General features: G+C 37.4%; 3 protein-coding genes across 10 annotated transcripts in view; 2 read left to right on the top strand and 1 right to left on the bottom strand.

The window, feature by feature from the left end:
* Positions 1-19,578, top strand: part of LOC129356118 (uncharacterized) — a 41,514-nt gene that overhangs the window by 975 nt on the left and 20,961 nt on the right. Inside the window, exons 2-7 of one of the 3 annotated variants that reach the window (XR_008605357.1) lie at positions 3,972-4,334; positions 8,550-8,887; positions 8,970-9,008; positions 9,424-9,546; positions 10,857-10,973; positions 12,230-13,870. Coding sequence is in view for 1 of the 3 variants with exons in the window: in XM_055025729.1 (XP_054881704.1) it covers positions 3,972-4,334 (363 nt within the window). In the remaining 2 variants the exon portion in view is untranslated. Of the gene's footprint in view, positions 1-3,971; positions 4,335-8,549; positions 8,888-8,969; positions 9,009-9,423; positions 9,556-10,856; positions 10,974-12,229; positions 13,871-19,578 lie in introns of those variants that run through there. The other 2 variants (XR_008605356.1, XM_055025729.1) reach the window with 2 other exon arrangements.
* The window catches only part of LOC129356113 (CD276 antigen-like), a 67,290-nt gene that overhangs the window by 38,970 nt on the left and 8,742 nt on the right, over positions 1-19,578 (bottom strand). The gene's annotated exons all lie outside the window — the stretch shown is intronic.
* Positions 14,324-18,301, top strand: LOC129356120 (uncharacterized). Of its 2 annotated transcripts, XM_055025732.1 has the most exons (4): positions 14,324-14,602; positions 15,790-15,854; positions 16,185-16,538; positions 16,959-18,301. In XM_055025732.1, exons 2-4 carry the CDS (start codon positions 15,797-15,799, stop codon positions 17,120-17,122), a joined length of 576 nt encoding a protein of 191 aa, XP_054881707.1. In that variant the 5' UTR covers positions 14,324-14,602; positions 15,790-15,796; the 3' UTR covers positions 17,123-18,301. The 2 variants fall into 2 exon arrangements, with proteins under 2 accessions (XP_054881707.1, XP_054881706.1); XM_055025731.1 differs by lacking the exon at positions 14,324-14,602 and having other exon boundaries at positions 14,982-15,854.

Here is a 19,578-nt window from a genome sequence, read left to right as displayed (position 1 = left end):
AACCATCGATAGTATCCAGCAAATCCTAAGAAAGATTGAAGCTGTTTAAGATTTGTAGGGATCAGCCAAGTCTGTAAGGCTGCAACTTTCTCTGGGTCCGTTTCAAGTCCTCTCTCAGAAACAATGTGACCAAGGTATTTTACTGATGTTTGAAAGAATTTGCACTTCTGTGGTGCCAGTTTCAAACCATATGTCATCAACTGTTCAAGAACACGCTGCAAGCGCTGTTCATGTTCTTCCAGGGAGGCTGAGAAAATAATCAAGTCATCAATGAACACTAAAATTTCTTTTAGGTTCATATCGCCAACACACTTTTCCATCAGTCTTTGGAAGGTTGAAGGCGCATTTGTTATTCCTTGTGGCATCCTGTTGAATTCCCACAATCCAACTGGACACACAAATGCAGTCTTATGTTTGTCTGCTTCTTGCATTTCGACATGATAGTAGCCTGACTTGAGGTCTAGAACGGAGAACCACTTAGAACCAGCGAGTGCATTGAAAGCATCTTCCAGTTCTGGAAGAGCGTAGGCATCTTTAATGGTCTGCATATTCAGCTTTCTGTAATCTACACACAGACGAACAGAACCATTCTGTTTGTGAACCACAACAATTGGAGAAGCAAATGGAGACTCTTGATTCCCATATGACTCCAGAATCTAGGAGTTCCTGTAGATGTTGTCTCACAGCATCTACATCGTTGGGGTGTATCGGACGTGCTCTTTGCTTAAAAGGCGTCTCATCACTGAGCTTGATTCTGTGTTTCACTTTATCAGTATGGCCAAAATCCAGGTCATTCTGAGAGAAAACATTTGGCATGGTGTTTAACATTTTTGTTATTTGCTCTTTCCATTCAGTGGATAAAGGTGAATCTCCAAGATCAAAGCTCAGTGATGGGGAAGACTTTGCTTGAAATTCAGGACAGTCTGATTCGTTGACAGTATGTTCTTTGTGCAACACACGTACTATAGCATTAACATTTGCCACAATAGTTTTGTGGGGAATGACTATGTCATGATTGGTGTCATTTCTCAGTATGACAGGAATATGACATGAGTGTTTGCTTGGTAAAGTCACTGCAATCCCTGAAATGAGGAAACCACTCGGTAGAGAAGAAGCTGATGGTTGCTCAAGAATAACATCTCTCTGAATGTTCAAACGATTAAACGGAACAAACGCTTCAACAACAGCGGTCTGCCTTGCAGGAACAACTTTAGGCAGCTTGCCCGTTAGTTCTGCACAACCAAGGCTGCTGTGGATAAGCTCCCTTTGTCATATCTCAAGTACATATATTTTGAGAACAGCCTGATAGCCATTCATCAAAGGCTGAAAAGATGAAAGTTTCTGGTAATCCGCATAAAGAATGTCAAGTGCGTTTGTGCCTATAAGCACCTGTTCATGGGCTGCAGAGCGGAGGTGAGGAATAACCAAAGCCAGAGTGTTAATCTCAATATCAGAGCCAACAAACTCTTTAGGAAAAGTGATGGTAAGCTCAACATATCCTAAATAGGGGACAAACTGGCCATTAGCTCTCTCCACTTCAAGCAAATCATTGCTAGTGTCTGCTCTATGAGAGCAGACACTACTTTAAATGTGTCTCACTTTGAGAAGCATTAGAGGCTTCCCAAACAGCCTGCTTTTCTTTCAGCTGTTTTTTTCTTAGCTGCTGCAAGGGAAGGATTCAGTGCATTTTCACAGACTGAAACAACATGGCCATCCTCTCCACACTGGAAACAGTACCAGGGTCGTGGTCTGCCATTTGCTTTAATTGTGGAAGGATGCTGACGGCTTGTTTCTGATTTCACCACATGGGCTTCATGTGTGACACTTGGAGGAACAGACTTTGTCTTTTGTTGCTTAGCTTGTTTTGGCTTTTGACTCTGTCACAATGCTCTTCACCTGAATGCTGAGGTCAGCAATTTGTTGCTTGAGCATCTCAAGATCAGTCTTGGCATGGTTGAAATGCTCTCGCATGTGAGTCATTTTTGCAGCCTGTTTATCTTCTTCTGTCCTAAGAAGGAGCAACAATTCTGCAAAAGCAGGAGGTTTTTCTATCTTTTGTTCTAACTGAAGATCGGCTATTAAAGCGTTCTCCCAACAGCCTCTACAGAACTGCTTTAAAAGCTGTTGGTCAAACTCTGGAGCGGATACACCACCACGTCTCATTGTTTTGCTCAAAGCAGTGTGCAGTCTCTTGAACGTGCTCATGAACCTTGCATAAAGCTCGTCACCATCTTCAACCGTCCCGTAGGCGGAGTCAAGCAACTTGAGATAAGTTGAGGGACTAGACTGTGGGCTCAAATGTTTAATCATTTCAGAAGCAGGAGGAAGAAGACTGTCTAATATACGATGTGTGCAATGCAAGTCTGACACAGTTGGATCTCTGATGAGAATTTCAACACTTGCACGCCATGTATCATAATCTGCTTCATGGCTTGGACTTGGACTCTTGCCTGAAAAAGCTCTGAGTCTACTGGGTGAAGCAAACTGGGTGAGTTGTCATTGCTGCGCACCACATGCTCAACCACCACTCGCTGAACTGCATGTGGATTAGCATCGATTACTGGCGTAGTAGTGGTTTCAGATGAGAATGACAAAGTCTGTGGGGGGCTGAGATCTATAAGGTTTTTCTGAAAATGGAGGGGTTGAGAGGCTTACTTGGATCACTTGCTGGTGTCAAAATCGGGGAATCTGTAGGCATCACTGACTGAGGGTTTTCAGAAGATGGGGTATTTCTTTTGCTGGTTGAGTCTTTTTGTGGGATAGGACTCTGTGGAGCTGAGGATTCTGGATCAGTCTGAGGTGATCGCGCAAAGGAACTTGACAGATGAAACTAGACTTTTAAATTCCTCCTTCAACATTTCTCCTAGTGAACTTCCACTCAGCCTGGCAATTTCCATGTACATTTTAGTAGCTTTGCTTCTGGCATCTATGGTGTAGACACTTTCTAAAGCCTTTAACTCATACACAATGTCTGCTTGAGTCGTGCTTGGAAGCTGAAGAGGCAGCAATGGTTCCAATGTCTTCATGGCAGTTTCATGTGCAAACTCAATAATCATGTTTTTATGGAAACCTGATTTAGGATCATCTAAGTGAATGTAACGGTTAATGGAACCATACTTCTGGAGAAAGGTTGACACTTGCTCATCTGTCTCTGACCCTGTCAAGCCACGAACAACCAAAGAATGGGGTGGGTTACATGTTCACCCCCCTGAGTTCGTACAATCTTTTTACATGAAGGTTTCGGTGCAAAGGTCATTTCAGCTTTTAGTTATTAAATATTTGCTCTGCGTCATGTTGGCGGAAAAACGTCCGTTTCTGTGTAGCAGCGATGATTCAGAAACACTCAGTTAACAAAGATGTTTAGTTTCAGTTTAATTTCAAACTGAAACTAACATCTAATTTGTTTCTCGTGTTAAAAGTAACAGAAAAATTTGTTAATTTTTTAATAATTAAAACTTCTCTCTGTTTTCTGCATGACTTTCAAACTAAAACTAAACTTTAAACTAATTAAGCGTCTGCAGATCTGATCAAAGCGAAACATTTTATTTTCCTCCATTTTGTGTTTCATCTGGACGCCATATTGAAATGATGATCCTCTGTAATCATCACGTGATCAGAGATCAATAGTAACTAGTTACATTTACTCAGTTACATTAACTTGAGTAACTTTTTAGAACAAATGTACCTTTAGTTGTTTTTATTACGACGTTTTTCTAACTTGAGTCAAATTTCTGGATTTTCTACCCACTGAATAAAAACCAAACATGTTTTAACCAAGAATTAAACACAAACCTGCAGTTTTTGTTAAAGATGATGTCCAGCATCCTGCTGCTCCTCATCCTCAGCTCATGTCTCTGTGGTCAGTCTCCATCTTGTCTTTGTGACAGAAAGCTCTCTAGATGGAGCTGAAAGACTCCCATGTTCCAGTTCTCAGTGTGTCTGCTCCTCTCTTTCCCTCTCTGTCTCCTCAGCAGCAACATTTGTAGTGAATGTGGCACAGAGCAGCTATCAGGCAGAGGAGAAGCAGAGCATCACTCTGGAGTGGACCTTCACCACCAAGACTCAGGGAACCCACAGGGAACTGTTCATCGTCTGCAGCTTGTTGGCTCCTGATAAACCGCGAGTTCTCTATCAGGTTCATGAAGGAGTTGAGATTCCAGAGTCTCAGGATGATCAGTTTTCAGGACGAGTCCAGAGCGACAAAGACGTCCTCAGTGAAGGACGAATCAGACTCCATGTGTCCAGACTGAGGACTGAAGACTCTGGTCTGTATCTGTGTGACGTGAAAACTGAAGATGGATTCAACTCTGGAAGATGTCGACTCAACGTTACTGGTGAGTTATTTTGTCAGAGCAGCTTTTTTTTTTTTACTTTCTTTGAACTTTTTATGTCTTTATTGAGCATAAATGAAACTATTTATTAGTGAAATGTTTTAGCTTCTCTTTATTAAAGTTCATGTTTGATCACATCTCTAAGCTCTAGAGGTCAGAAGGTCGACCTCAGCATAGAGTGATGATTCTAGACCAAATCCACCTGGGAATTCAGCTGATCTAATAGATGAAAACTGATTCTATCATAATTCTGCTGAAGCCAAAAATGCATTATTATTTTATTTCATTATTAAAGTGAAACTGTGAAGATAAAAGTTAAATTGGTACAAGGGATAAATTATCTACAGTTTCTGTGCCAGCTTATATCATCACTAGAAACATATTTAGTATCTTCAATACTTGGGCCAGTTCCAGTCTATGGGGCCACTGGCCCCTTTAGATTCATCCTGAGTACGGCCATGTAAAGGACTGGACTGATGTAACAACACATTCCCACAGGATGATGAAAGTAAAGGGTTCAGTGGATTTTCTGCTGAGAGCAAAACATGCAGCACTTCTATGTTCATCTGTAAGCAAATAAAACTCAACCAACCAGAGTCAGGAGAAGGCTTTTAGTGCTGACAATCACCATCTTGTACGTGCTGCTCATACCTTTTCCTTGCTCTTGGCTTCAGCTCCTCCTCCACAGTGAAGCTGCTGTGATTGAGCTTTGAGTGCATAAAGGTTAGAAATGTAAATAAAGGACGACGACCAGAGCTTCTCAGGGCCATGATCACCACGGTCCGAGTCTCTCACAGGGAGGGGAACTCACAGCAATGGCCCACTTTACTTTATGTGGCTGTTTTCCTAAAGCTGTCATTCACACACAGAAGTGTGTTTTGTTCAGGGCTGGTCCAACGTGATATGACTCAGGACGTCCTGGTTCTGCAGAGTAACTTTTGCAATACTGGATGTTTCAGTGAAAACCTCTGGGTCAGGAGCTGGATCTCCTCTATGGACAGGGTCTCATTATCGTTATCAGGTTCAGTCTAGGAAACATAAATGTGTTCAGAGAAAGAAAAGGTAGAATATAAAATGTTTTATTACAGAAAGAAGGTTTTACAAACAACCTGTAACCCAAATAAAACTCAAAACTAGAACTAACAAAATTAAAGCAGGTCAAGTGTAACTTTATTAAATGACCAAAATAATGAACATGTTAATTTAAACTCAAAACAACTCAAAAGAAAAAATGAACTCTAAGAAAATAGCAAACTCCTCAAACACAATCTTCTAGCAGAACAAAATATTTCAAATCTTCAAAGTCTTCAAAAACACTAACAAGCAGCAAAATGTTCAGTTTGACAAAGTCTCTTCATACAAGCTGCCCCACTGGAGGAAAAGCTGCAGAGTCTTTTATAGATGGACCTCATCAGCATCTCATTGGTCATCATCTGCTGGTCCGATATCTTTGCTGCTCCACAGCCAATCAGCATCTGAACCTGCATAATGACTAGAGACTGGACTGGACCAGCCTCTAGAGACCGGGCCGTATCAGACCCACTGCGGCTGCATCATCTGCAACCTTAGAACCCTGTTAGAGACATGAATGGCTGCACAGTCATGGGTCAACAGTACAAACAGAACCAGACTGAACACACAGCCCTGTGGTGTGTCTGCTCTGAGAACCAGGCTGGAGAACCATTATCACCACCTGAGAATGGTTGGTGGGAAAGTCCTGGTCCAAACACACATTGATGTTGAAAGTCCCATGTATGGCTGACATGGTAAAGAAAAAGAGACTCACTATGACAATAGATAAAAAGGTCCAAGAGTTTCACATTTCACAGGTCAGGAAAAGATTCAGTTTAGAAAAAAGGGAGCAGGAAGTAGGCTAGTCATGCTAGCTTGACTTTGACAACCTGAACATGTAGATGTGCTGAGGAATTTATGTTCATTTCTGTTAAAAACAAAAGATCATCAGTAGTGAAAGTGTTTAAACTAATCAACTAATCAATCACTGCTGTGTTCAGATAATCACTTATTAATGATCATAAATAAAACATGAAGCCTGAAGACATAATACTCCATGTATGGGAATAGTTTGCAGGTTTTTTGGTGTTGCTTCCTGACACAGTGAAGCTGTTGTCAGTCAGTTGCTATGACAATGGGTCTGTATCTAGCGCAGCCAACAGATGAAGAAGAAAAGAAAATGAGTCTTTTTGAGTTTTTCTTCAACGGTTGTTCTGCGTTATTTTAACCTTTGCTGTGGCGCTGCACTAATTTAATAATACCCACATTTCCTGGTTCAAGTTTTAACAGTTTTTATGCTGCAGCATCACAGCTATGGATGGCAGATCAAAGAGTCATCTTTCTGCCATCCAGCATCGAACACATCTGGAAAATATGAGGATAATAATATGCAACATGTCTACAGACAAACTGATGATTTTATCAATTCATTCAGTACTTTGAGGACATTCATGATCTTTATATTGTCCTAAATGAAAATGAGTTTGACACCCATGGGATAAGATCATTTTATCTTTTTCATTTGGACTTTCTGGGCTTCCATACAAAGATAAAATATTACAACATGCTGGGTTTCTATTGACCCACAAAACCCGATCAGGTTATTCATTTGTTTATGAGATATTGACAAGTTTGACTTATAATTCCTGATTAAACTAGAGAAAGTTGAACATTTTTAATAATCTCATTAATAATGTTGTAATTTTTAATAATTATATCAGCCAATTATTGAGAAATTCTGATTTTCAAGAAACAGGAAACATTTCAGAAAACAAAACAACACAAAGACAGAATTAACCATAAAAGTTTCATTTTTTCTTGGCCAAAGAAGAGAAGAAAGTTTTGCATAGAAGATTCTTTATTATAACTCATTCAGTCTGATCTTATTACAGAGAGAGAATCCAGCTGCTCTTTGCTTGTTGCTTCATTCCTTATGTTGCATTAAAGACAGAAATTACAGAATGTAAAGAAGCAGAAATATCTTTTGGGTTTTCTGAAGGCAGAAACACAGAAACAGCAGCTCTGATCCTCCTCTGGTTCTGCTTCACACATCAGACCTTTTTAGTAACCTCACAGTTTTCATGTTGTCTTGATGCAGACAGAAAGCAGCCAATCAGAACATCCCAAGTCATCCCAGCACTTTTCATCTAGAAAACAAATCAGTCACACATCACATCATAAAAACTATTTTACTACTAGAATAATAATAGAAGCTCCTGCTGTAAATTCAGTAAATATTTATGCAGGTCACCTAAAAAGTTCACATGCACAGTAAATTAGTTTTCCCCATGAGTCATCATCTGACCAGCTGAAAGACAAACTGCTGTGATATTTTCCTGTACCTGAATAGTTCATCTGTAATCAGTGCTGGTTGCCTCCATGATTATCAGGCTCTCCAGAAAACCAGTCTGAGGAGACGAAACGGTTCCCATCGCTCCACAACCAAATGCTCAGCTGGAAGACAATAAACAGCAGATGATACATTTCATTCAATGTTTCCCAACAAATAAAATGTAGTGGCATCAAACCTGCTGTGCATCAGAGCCTCCAGTCCAGGCTGGTTTGGTTTAGTGACCTGCTGCAGTTATTATAATCTGAATCTGATGATATTCATTCATGTCCTGAACTGATGCAAAGTTTCCCCCCATGGACAGACAGTTTCTCTACAGACATAACAATTAGAAGTAGCTGGATTTCTTCAGTAAAGAATACAATAAATTAAGATCACAATGTTACTGGAAATCACCTCGGCTCTTGACCAAGTCATGGGTTTCTGAACATATTGAAAGCAGCAACATTAGGTGGCGCTCTTGCACCGTTTCTGTTGGGATTTTTGTGACAATCTTAAAATATGTAAATTTCCTGAAGGTTTGATGCGTCTGCCAAGTTTGGTGAGTTTTCAATATAGTAAAACCAAATCAACTAAAAGACTGTTAAAGGGAGTCCTGACTATTTTCTCCAGTAAAATATCTGGTTTTATTTTTTATGAGTTAAACATGAGAAATTTTACAGAAGTAAATAAGAAATTAATATATTTACATTTATAAACAAATTAAAAAACATTTATTTTGAAAAACCTCTATTAATGGGATAGATTCATTGTTTCACAATTGTAAAGATCCTACAGGAGAATAAGTTTGAATGTTATCTGAACAACAAACAGGAATATTAGTGTTTATTTATCATTATCTTTGTTTATTCTTCCAGTTCCAGTGAAGGTTGTTGGTCATGATCCGATTCATGCAAAGGTTGGAGACGACGTCATTCTGCCATGTCATCTGAAGCCTCCATTTGACGTGAGCAAACTTACAATGGAATGGAGATTCAAGGGTCAAAGAATCCATGTGCAAAGCAGTCGAATTAAAGATTATGAAATTTTAGATCCAAAGTACATTAACCGAACCTTCATGTTCCCTGATGAGTTTAAAAAAGGCAACATTTCCCTCAAATTGACCAAAGTCACCAAGGAGGATGAAGGGAATTATATTTGCTTTGTTCCCAAACTGCAAAGTCAAGCCAGGAAGGAAACGTTACTCTAATACTTGGTGTTTTATAAAGTTAAGATCATTTAAGACAAACTAGATAAATATATTAATGTCTATAACTCTTAATGTAATTCTTCAACAGATGAAAATGGATCCCAACGCGACTCGACTGATCCTGGAGGTAAATATGTTTAACTAGGTAACCAGTGGTTAGTGGCCCTCTGACTCAGTTTCAGACTTTCTTTGTTACCTGCAGCCATTGAGGCTCATTGGGTTGAATATTCATCTTCAGGCTTTTCCTGTTATAACATGTTGATGTTCAGCTGGGAAGATAAAACCTGAAGACCTTTAGATCTGCATGTGTGTGTGTGTGTGTGTGTGTGTGTGTGTGTGTGTGTGTGTGTGTTGTGTGTGTGTGTGTGTGGTGTGTGTGTGTGTGTGTGTGTGTGTGTGTGTGGTGCATTAACTGTGACACCTGAATGATGAGGTGACTGTTGGTTCTTTGATCTCATTAATTAATCAAAAATATTTAAAATTGAATTCAAAATATTCAAAAACAGAATATAATAAAAACTCATTTTTCTTTCTTGTCACAGGAACTGATCCTGGAGTTATTGCTGGTGTTGTTGTTGCACTCATCTTCTTCTTCACCGTCATCATCATCGTCGTCATCATAATCAAGCGATCTCAAATCCAGCGTGTTCTACGTCACTACAGAGGTGAACAAAGTAAGTCAGTCTTTGTCTTTTTAAGTCATGCAGGATTTTGTTGAATTAATGATTATCTCCATACATGCATATTTCCAATTGATGAAAAATATAGTTTTTAATCATTTGCAATAACTGATCTGAAGGTGAATAGAAGTAAAACTCTTGATAAACATGAATAAGAAAAGTTTCACATATTTATCAATATCTATTGATCTTTGATGAGAAAAGAAAAGAAAACAAGAAACTAAACCATTATTAGTTTCATTTTTTCTCTTTTGGTTTTGTTGTTTATTGTAGCCTTTCTGCCTGATCAGGTTGATTAATTATTTTTACCAGTTAAAAACTGATAAGGAGAATTAAATATTGTCGCCTCATTTATATTGTGTGTTAAGACAAATATTCACTGTTGTCTATTTTCTCTTGTGAACAGTTATATACGCTGGAGCACCAATACATGAGAGAAATGATGGAGGTATGGAAATGGATCAATTCCAGATTAATAACTTATGTTAATTATTTCCTGTTTTATTTTCCTGCTCAGTGATAAACTAAGCAGTTACTTCATATAGATGAATGAATGTGTTTGTGTTGCTGCAGTCACTGAACATCACAGCTGAGCATCAAACCAGGAAGCTGAACTTCCTTGTTAGTGACTGAATGTGACTGACTAGATATTAGATCATTGATGTAGCAGCAATGAACTGGTGACCTGACTGGGTTCATCATGGCTCACCAGTATTCCCACTGACCTGAACAGGATATGAAGGTTTAGACCAGAGGGTCCAACCTGTGGATCCAGACGCACTAAAGAGAAACAGCCAGAAAACAACAACATTCATTCATAAAATGCTACAAATTAAACTATTATTTATTGCACATAACTCAGATTTTCTCTTCTTTGTTGTGTTTTCTTCAACAGAGAAGCTGATAGCTAATAAATCATGTTTAAGATTATAATTAGAGCTTAATGAGAGACATTTCTTCTGCCTTCATTAAAGTTATATTCTTTTAATCTGACATCTGAATATACATTAAATATTCAGTTTAATATGACCATGTTTACATTTTATTGTAATATGCTTTGGTTTATGGATTGTTTTATTTTTGCCAACAAACATCTGGAAACAAATGAGACAAATAATTTTAGAAAAAGTCAAAACTTTAATGCTTTACTTTATTTTTTGCTGATTGATGATAATTTTATTTATAAAAACTAAAAATGACAAAATTCTGTTTTTATTCAAGTCATCTTAATAATAATGTAACTTTGGGAAATCAAACAATCAGATGATGTTAATAATATGTTTTGTGTTTTATAGATCATAGAGAAAATGTCAATCTAGACGATGAAGCTGAAGGAAAACCTTTACAGGATCAAGGAAAACAAAACCAAAGTGAATCTTCCACCTGATCTAAAGTCTATTCAAAGTTTGTTGGTATGAAAACTGTTACATGTTTATAACTGTGAATAATATATAAAAAATTGTATGTCTTAAACCCAGAAGGAAGCCGTTCATATTAATATTTTTTTAGATTGAAAAAAGATGTAAGAATCATGTAAGTTAAAGAACATCTTAAGTCCAAAGATGTTTCTGTAGTTCAGTTTCTTTCTCAGCTTTTGATAAATTATTTGTCTTGAAAAGTTTTTTTTAATTCATGCAAAAGTTGACAATTTGATCCCCAGCTTGAGCCTTCAAAAGGTTTTTAATTAATTTCTGTCAGTGAATCTTATTTTTAATGCTCTTATTACATGAATAACCCAATATTTATGTATTTTATTATGACTTGCTGGGTAGTTTTTAAATTTTAAAAAAACTTCTAGTTGTAAGTTGTTCGTTTGTCCGAGACTCTATTAAACTGCTGTTGTCACATTAAATATGTAAAAAGTCAAACTTTATACAACAAGTTATTATGACAACATTATTCAAAATGCTAAACAATAAGGAGATCAAAACAAATCAGATTAAACAGTTAAAAAAATATAGTATAAAATTAATACACATAAATCAGAGGGAACAAATGCGACTTTAACTTAGAATCATTCAAAAACATGATTGTCTGATGTCTTGAAAGCAGACATGATGATGAGGCACAAAAGGAAAAAACATTCTCTCCAGATGTTTTCCTCTGGTTTTAGGACTTTTGAAAAGGTCAGTGTCTTAAGATGGGAGGACATGGAGTAGGACATAAAGCTGCAGAAGATCAGAAAACTTTAAGTCTTATAAATGAGCAGCAAAACGTTAAAGTCTGTTTGAACCTGAAGCAACCGGTGAAAAGATTACAGAAGTAGAAATGTGAGCATATTTCCTGGTTTTGGTAAAATGCAAGCAGCCACGTTTTGAACCGTCTGCAGATCCATAAAACTTTTCCTCAGTAACCAGAAAGCAGAGCATTGCAGTAACGATGCATGAAGACACTAATGGGTGGATAAGAACCTCTGCATTTTGATAAAACTTTTAAATTCTCCTAAAAACATTTAAGTTTAGAGATGATCAAAGCCGGTCCTTGTTATCTCTGAAATGAGAAAGACTGAACCTCTCACCCACATTATTTACCTCATTCCTCCATTTTATGACAGTCATCAATTTTTAAAGTGAAATTTATGAATTTATTTAGTTTGAATGAAAAACATCTGAGATGTTGATGCTTTTTAACATTCATCATTCAAACATAATCTTTCTGCTATACATAGAAAAGGAGACCAGAACCAGAGAGACGAGGAAGGAGCATCATCATCATCATCATCATCATCACTGTGGGACTGACAGTAACTTTAATGGTTCTAATGATAATATTGATGTTTTGGTTTAGAAAGAAAAGGAGAAGAAACCAAACTTTTTGACAAAGAACATTTTTGTTTGAACTTGTTTTGTTTGACATATTATATTTTAATAATGACTTTGAGTCGTTTATTGAATATCTTCAGATTCATGTTTTAAATCATTTCTGGTCTATAACCAGAAACAATGATCTGTTTTTCTGTTACTCAGATGAAACCAGTGGTGACAACAGTGTTAGGAGTTTGTCCTGAAATTAGCATGTTGCTGGTTTAAATCTGCCTCTTTCTTAGTGCCTTTGAGCAAGGCACTTCCCCTGCCTTACCTGCCAGTGGCATCACCCGCAGCAGCTGCTGCCAAATTGCTGCAGGGCAGCAGAGGCTGTTATCCAGTATTGGTCACCATCAGTGTATGAATGGATGAGTATGAATGGATGAATGACTGAATGCAGAGTAAAGCATTTTGGATTCAACTGTACTTGAAACAGAACCTTAAAAGTACAAGCCATATTTAATGTTTTATGGAAATAGTAAATTAGAGCTCTAATTTATTTAAACATTCTCGTTATCAGTGTTGTATAGAAACAAAGTAAATATACTTCACTACGTAAGTATATTTTGGAGTACTTCATACTTTCCTCGAGTATGAAAATTTTTGATAACTTTCACTTTTACTTCACTACATTTCAGAACTTAATTGCTCCTCTTCATTTTCAATGTGTGGTTTAGTTACTCGTTACAAAAAAGTGAGAGAGAGAAACAAATGTTTAGACCCAACCTACTGATCGACTGCAACAAAGTCGGTAGCCGATTTGCCTGAGTTTGTTCATCTCCACCAATAGATGCACATGTTTCACTTCTCCCATTAATCACCAAGTTTACTAAAAGCTCTCCCTCTTCAGATGCCAAATAAGCTGCATTTCCCTCCCAATTCTTTTTTCTTTTGCATAATGACCAGTTGATGCACCTATAGTTTGTGAAGTAGAGGAATCGTAACGGCTTTTTTTTCTTCATGTTGGCCGCATTTTCTGTGCTATTTATTTTTCTCATTTTCAGCACTGATCTTACTGAAAGAAAAACTTAAGGCTTACAAAAACCTTGTATTTTCTGTCCTTCTTGTACTAAGAAGCTGATTCATAGTGATGAGTCTGACGACACTGAAACCTCCGCGCATGCGCCGAGCAAACAAGGCGAAGCCCCGTGTCGGTGCGCGTATCTCTTTAAGGAAAACCACGTGACCGATACAATTCCTGTGTCGTTTGGTTGTGAAGGCGCCAAATTGTATTTATGAACAGAAAATGTATCGACATGTTGGTGGGTTTTGTTGGATGGAGATAGTTTGTGTTGTTTGGCTTGTCAGTGAAAACTATGATCAATCGAGGAAGAGAAAGTTTTCTCCCGTTTGATCATTTTGATCTTATCACGGAGGATAAGGTCAATTATTATTCCGTTCTCGTTTCCACTATTGATCATTCTTCTGTCGGATTATTCCAATTTCTTTCTGAAGAATACTTTAATTAGTTTACATGGATTAACTTTTATTTCTATTGTAGGTGAAATGTATACAACAACGTGATTATACAGGTTCACGTCACGTTGTTGTATAACATTGCACTAAATGTCGTCCTAAAAAAATCATTAATACCAAAAAGGTTCAAATTGTCCATTCTTGAACCTCTTACTATATTACGCTTTACGCAACTATATTTACTTTTTTAAACCGGTTTGAGGTCAAGAAGGAAAATCCATACAGCCAATATGGACCAGCAAAAGCAAGAGAAATTTGGGCAAAATGAAAATGCTTTAAAGTGAATAATCGCATTATATTCAAGTTTCATAAAAAGGACCAGAAACTATTAATGTGTCGCTTCTCCGATGAAGGAATATTGTCTGATTTGATGAATTTATGATCTAATTGCACTTTAAATTTTTCAAGATAGAAATACGTCAGAAGGAAGAAACTGCAGCATTCATCTCGGCTGATTTGTAAACAGTAAAAAAAATTTAAAAATACAAGTCTTTTTTTTTGCCTTGGCGACCTTGGCCCAAAGATGCTAAGGCAGCTGATGTTTCTAAATAAAAATGTGTGAATGAACCTTGTTCAGTCTGTTTCCAGTCTTTATTGATGTTGCCTGCAATTACTATTTAAATCCAGCAGATGTCGCCATTGAGCGATACAGCAACACAGTTTCAACACAGTTTCAACACAGTTTGGGAAATGTGCCACACACCCAATGAGGCCTCATCTGCCCATCACTAGTATTCACCACGACGAGAGAATGGTTTCTGGTAAGCCCTTCTCTGTGGTAACCAAAAACAGCACAACAATAAAGAGATACGAGTAAAGGCTGGACCTCCTCTGTTCATTCAGACATTACAGCGCCCCCTACCGTTATATGACCGCATGGTGTTGAAATAACAGCCTCAAGTCAAGGCTGATGAGTCATATCTTTGGTAGAGGCGTGTTTTATCAGTGATGTAAAGCCAAGTTCTTTACCACTTCTGGCTTGAAATCAAACTGAACCGCTGGCCTATTGTTCATGACTGCGCTGCTTTTTGCATGAAGGTTTCGGTTCAAAGGTCATTTCAGCTTTTAGTTATTAAATATTTGATATAAATGCATATTTTCTGTGCGTCATGTTTGCAGAAAAACGTCAGTTTCTGTAACAGCGATCATTAGAGAAACACTCAGTGAACTAAGATGTTTAGTTTCACTTTGATCAAACATGTTTTTAACAGTTTTATAATAATTAAAACTTCTCTCTGTTTTCTGCATGACTTTTAAACTAAAACTAAACTTTAAACTAATTAAGCGTCTGCAGATCTGATCAAAGTGAAACATTTTATTTTCCTCCATTTTGTGTTTCATCTGGACGCCATATTGAAATGATGATCCTCTGTAATTATCACGTGATCAGAGATCAATAGTAACTAGTTACATTTACTCAGTTACATTCACTTGAGTAACTTTTTAGAACAAATGTACCTTTAGTTGTTTTTATTACTTTTGACTTTTACTTGAGTTTTTTTATTATGATGTTTTTCTAACTTGAGTCAAATTTCTGGATTTTCTACCCACTGAATAAAAACCAAACATGTTTTAACCAAGAATTAAACACAGAGCTGCAGTTTTTGTTAAAGTTTTATAAGTTTTTTATGGAAAGAAACTGATTTGGGAAAAAAAATCCTAATTTAGTTATTTTGTTGTTGCTTAAATAAATTATTGTCATTTTTTTCCTTAAAATATCAAAAATTCCTCAAATCTTTATGTTTTGGTTTGTCTGATTATGTAATTTTAAATATTAAATGATTGATAATTTGATCAGTAACTTTTTACCAAACATTATTTTATTCTGACTGGAGTATAAATATGTTGAAGTAGTGCTACTGCTATTGGAGTAAAATGTTTTGGTCTCTGCATGTGATAACTTGTAGAAATAATGTCTATAATTAATGTGTTTTATTATTTCTAACAGAGCATCAATGCTGAACCGGACCTCCTCGTCTCTCCTGGTTCTGATTCTGAGTTCTGCTGCTCTGGGTGAGAAAATATGACTGAATGTTTGAAACTGAACTTTAACTCAGAGCATGAAGGACGTCTCAGGTTTCTAGGAATAATTAGCAGATCTGATATCACTGGATCTATTTCCTGTCAGTGTTTTGATCACAACTTTTCATCTGAGCCGTTAAATAAACTTTTACCTGAAGCTTCGTGAGAAAATGTTTTAAATCGTCCGTCAGCGTCTGAAACATCAAATCCTGGATATTTGGAGGTGTGATGATGCATCAGATTATCAGAACTACTTCATCAAAGTGTTTCTGAGGATTTGTGTTGTGATTTCTTGCTTCTGTCTCTTTCTGACTCCTGCAGGAAAATCTCTGCCCACCGTGAATGAAACTCTGGACGTCTACGAGGCCGAGGAGAACTCCAACGTCACGCTGAAATGGATCCGTCCGGATCCGAACGCCACGCCGCCTGACCGGCTCTACGTCGATCTGATGAGCATGGAGCCGCTGAGGAGGATTTATCGGTTCGACAGCAGAGATGAGACGTACACAGATGATGAGTTCAAAGGTCGACTGCACTGTGACCCCAAGCTGGTCAGGAATGGAGGGATCCGGTGTCTCCTGGCTGAAGTGAGGCTCAGCGATGCGGGTCGGTACCGGTGCTACGTCGTCATTGACGGAAGAAGAGACCATAGAGACTGGGAGCTTGTAGTCAGAGGTGAGTTTTTACTGATAAAAATGGTTTAATCTTTATTTTCTGGTCTTTTTTATGTTTTCCACTTTATTTTTGGGTCTGAAAAGCTGCATTTTCATTACAAATGTTTATTACAAACTGTCTTTGATATTTCATAAATGTAAAAAATGAAGAAAAAAAAACATTTCACAGATACAGTGTTTCCATTGAATAAGAAATACAATTAAAATCACATGTGAATAATTTTATTTATGCAATAAGTCATTAAAAACGTGGATGAGTCAAATGTTAAGACACAGAAAATTCTTCTTCTTCTTCTTAAATGCGTTTTTCCAAAATCGAGTTGTTTCCATGAAGCAAATTTTCTTTCATAATTTCATTTTACAGAGTTTTAACATCAATGGAGACGCAGCTACTGATTTATTCTTGATTCTTTCTTTGCAGCTTCCATTCCTCAGACTCAGGAGGAAACCCAAGAGCTGGTGGATCGCGGGAGGTTTGGACTTTATGTTGGTTTGGGTTTGTTCCTGCTGGCAGCAGGACGACTCGCCCTCCACTCTGCTGCTGGTTCAGGTTTCAGGTTCAGCTCATCAAACTCCAGGACATAGATTCACCAAAAATCCACAATCAGAATTACTCCTAACATTTTTTATTTTTTTTATCATGACTCGATTTTGTGTTAGAGGAGGCCTTATGACCTTATGACCTTATGACCTCCCCAAAGATTGCCCCGTCTTCAGTCCCTATTGGACTTGGAGCTCCAGCTTCTGTGTGTTTTATGGTTTCCAGAAACTGAGTTCTGCAGAATGAGCAGAACTTGTTCTGGAAATATTTTGGTTCGTTACAAATGCACTTTGCACTTTGCACTTTGCCGACAGCGCTACAGAAACGGTGCTGCTATCAGTGGAATCACGGGAGGGAAATATTACACTGAGAAAACAGTTTCTACCTCATAGAAGTAGCGCATAAACATGGCCGACCGTCGATCTTCCTTTGGCCAAAAGGTTGGGTGAGACGATTTACGGCCATGTCACAGGTTGTGGTGTCGTTGAGCCAGACACCAAATCCCTGAACTAGCTACCTCGACGGCTCGGATGTAGGAATGTAGACTGAGGTCTTATTTTAAATAAGCTTGTTTACAAAAATGCTATGCATGGAACAAGGTCAGATGTTACTGATGTTTAACTGTGATGTGATTCGTCTAATTTTGAGACGTCAATCAACAAAGTGTCAATAAGCAACAAACTGAATCCTTGAATAAGCTACTTCCATTGAGGAAAAGGTATTAACCGGTTTCCATGGCTGTAAAGCAGGAAACATGGCGGACCATGTATGGCTCATCCTTCAGTTCAGCGGTTTGAGGCCAAAGAAACTCTGAGTCTCTTTGGCCTCAAACAGAAAACTAGATCACGTCTGAATGGCTTTAAGCTGTTAAAGTGGTCATAGAGGAGAAGTGCATTGTGGGAAATGGTGTTTTGTAGAGGAAAACTCTAAATGCCAGAAATGCAAAGATGCATGATGATCATTTTGGTAAAAAATACTGCTGCCCCCTTGTGGTCAGAAACTGGAAAATGACCCAAACTGGAAACACAGCCGTAAATAAGATTTTTAGTTCAGCCTCAGTTTGAAGAACTGAACTGCAGATGTTACAGTTTCTTTGTCTTTATCTGTAATATTGAGACAATAATTATTGATGATGTTGTTTCAAGTCACTGAAATGACGACTCAGCTGCCAAGATGTTCAGTTTCAGTTCAAAGCAGCAGAACAAATAAAAATGCTGAATGAATTTGAGACGATGAAAGTTTCTAAATCAAAGAATCTCATCTTTAAATCTTTAAACTGAGTTTTCAACATGATGACGATCTGCTGGCCTGATGCACAACTGACTTCATAAAATGAGCAAAAACAAACAAATTGTCATTTCTGGCTGTTAAAACATATAAAAAATATTCATTAGGATCAAATGTTGACCTGAATGGTTTAATTATTCTATATAATCTGTTGGTGGTTCAATCCAACGACTTTAAATCTCCAGATTCTCTCATTAAACTTTATTGATCACTGATGTGAAAAACAGCATCAAACCAGCAGCTTTGCTCTCATATTGAATGAAACATTTTCTCTTTCTGTCATTTATTCTCATGTTCCAGTTCATTTGCTAGAAGAAAACGTTCAGGGTTAAAAAATAGGACAAGTCATCATTATATCTATATAATCACATCTGATCTATATGACAAATTCAAAGAAATATTCACAAACTGAAAATATTTCCTTCATGTTTTTCTGTAACTTTAATGTCAGTAAATCAATAAACTGATTGCAAACGTCTGTCTGTGTGAACATGTGGAGTTTAAAGGTTAATTTCTACATACAGTCTGCAGAAATCTCAGAGCAGCTGGAAAATATTTTAGTTTCTGATTCAGTTTTGAAAAAAGTTGTGATTATAATATTTTTACTCATTTATGATAAATCCATGAAAACAGATAGAAATGATTATTTCAACAGTTTTTACTCTTGAAACACAGAGGTGGTGCTGGCATGATATGGGCTGACAGTCTGTATAATACATGTTGACTTGTAATTATAACATCTACATACTAATATTATTTTTATAAAACTTCTGTGTGTTAATGTTAATATAGAAGAGAAAAAACAGCAGAATTAATAATTTTATCATTTTAATACACAAATTAAAATTACAATTGGGATCAATATTGATATTGAACAAAATATAAAAACGGAACAAATCAAACTGAACGGATCCAGTCGGTCCATCACTCAGACCTTCAGCTCTATAAGCTCACAGTTCCTAACTCCACCACCAGGTGGCGCTCCAGTAGAACCCTTGATGGTAGAACTGGTCTGAGGTCAGATCCAGCAGCTGGACTGGTTCTGCTGAGGTCCAAACGGCTGCAGCTCATGTTGGATGTTAAAAGGTTCTGCAGAGAATCAGGTTCTGACAACATGAGGGAAGAAATCTGGATTTATTTACAGCAGAACCTTCAGAACCAGAACCAGTGGAGCAGATCCAGAACTTCACTGGTTCATCAGCTGCTGCAGCTT

The sequence above is a fragment of the Poeciliopsis prolifica genome, unplaced genomic scaffold, assembly GCF_027474105.1.
Source record: "Poeciliopsis prolifica strain line A6 unplaced genomic scaffold, Auburn_PproV2 SCAFFOLD157, whole genome shotgun sequence".
NCBI lineage: Eukaryota > Metazoa > Chordata > Actinopteri > Cyprinodontiformes > Poeciliidae > Poeciliopsis > Poeciliopsis prolifica.
This window is presented reverse-complemented; position numbering and strand designations above follow the sequence as displayed.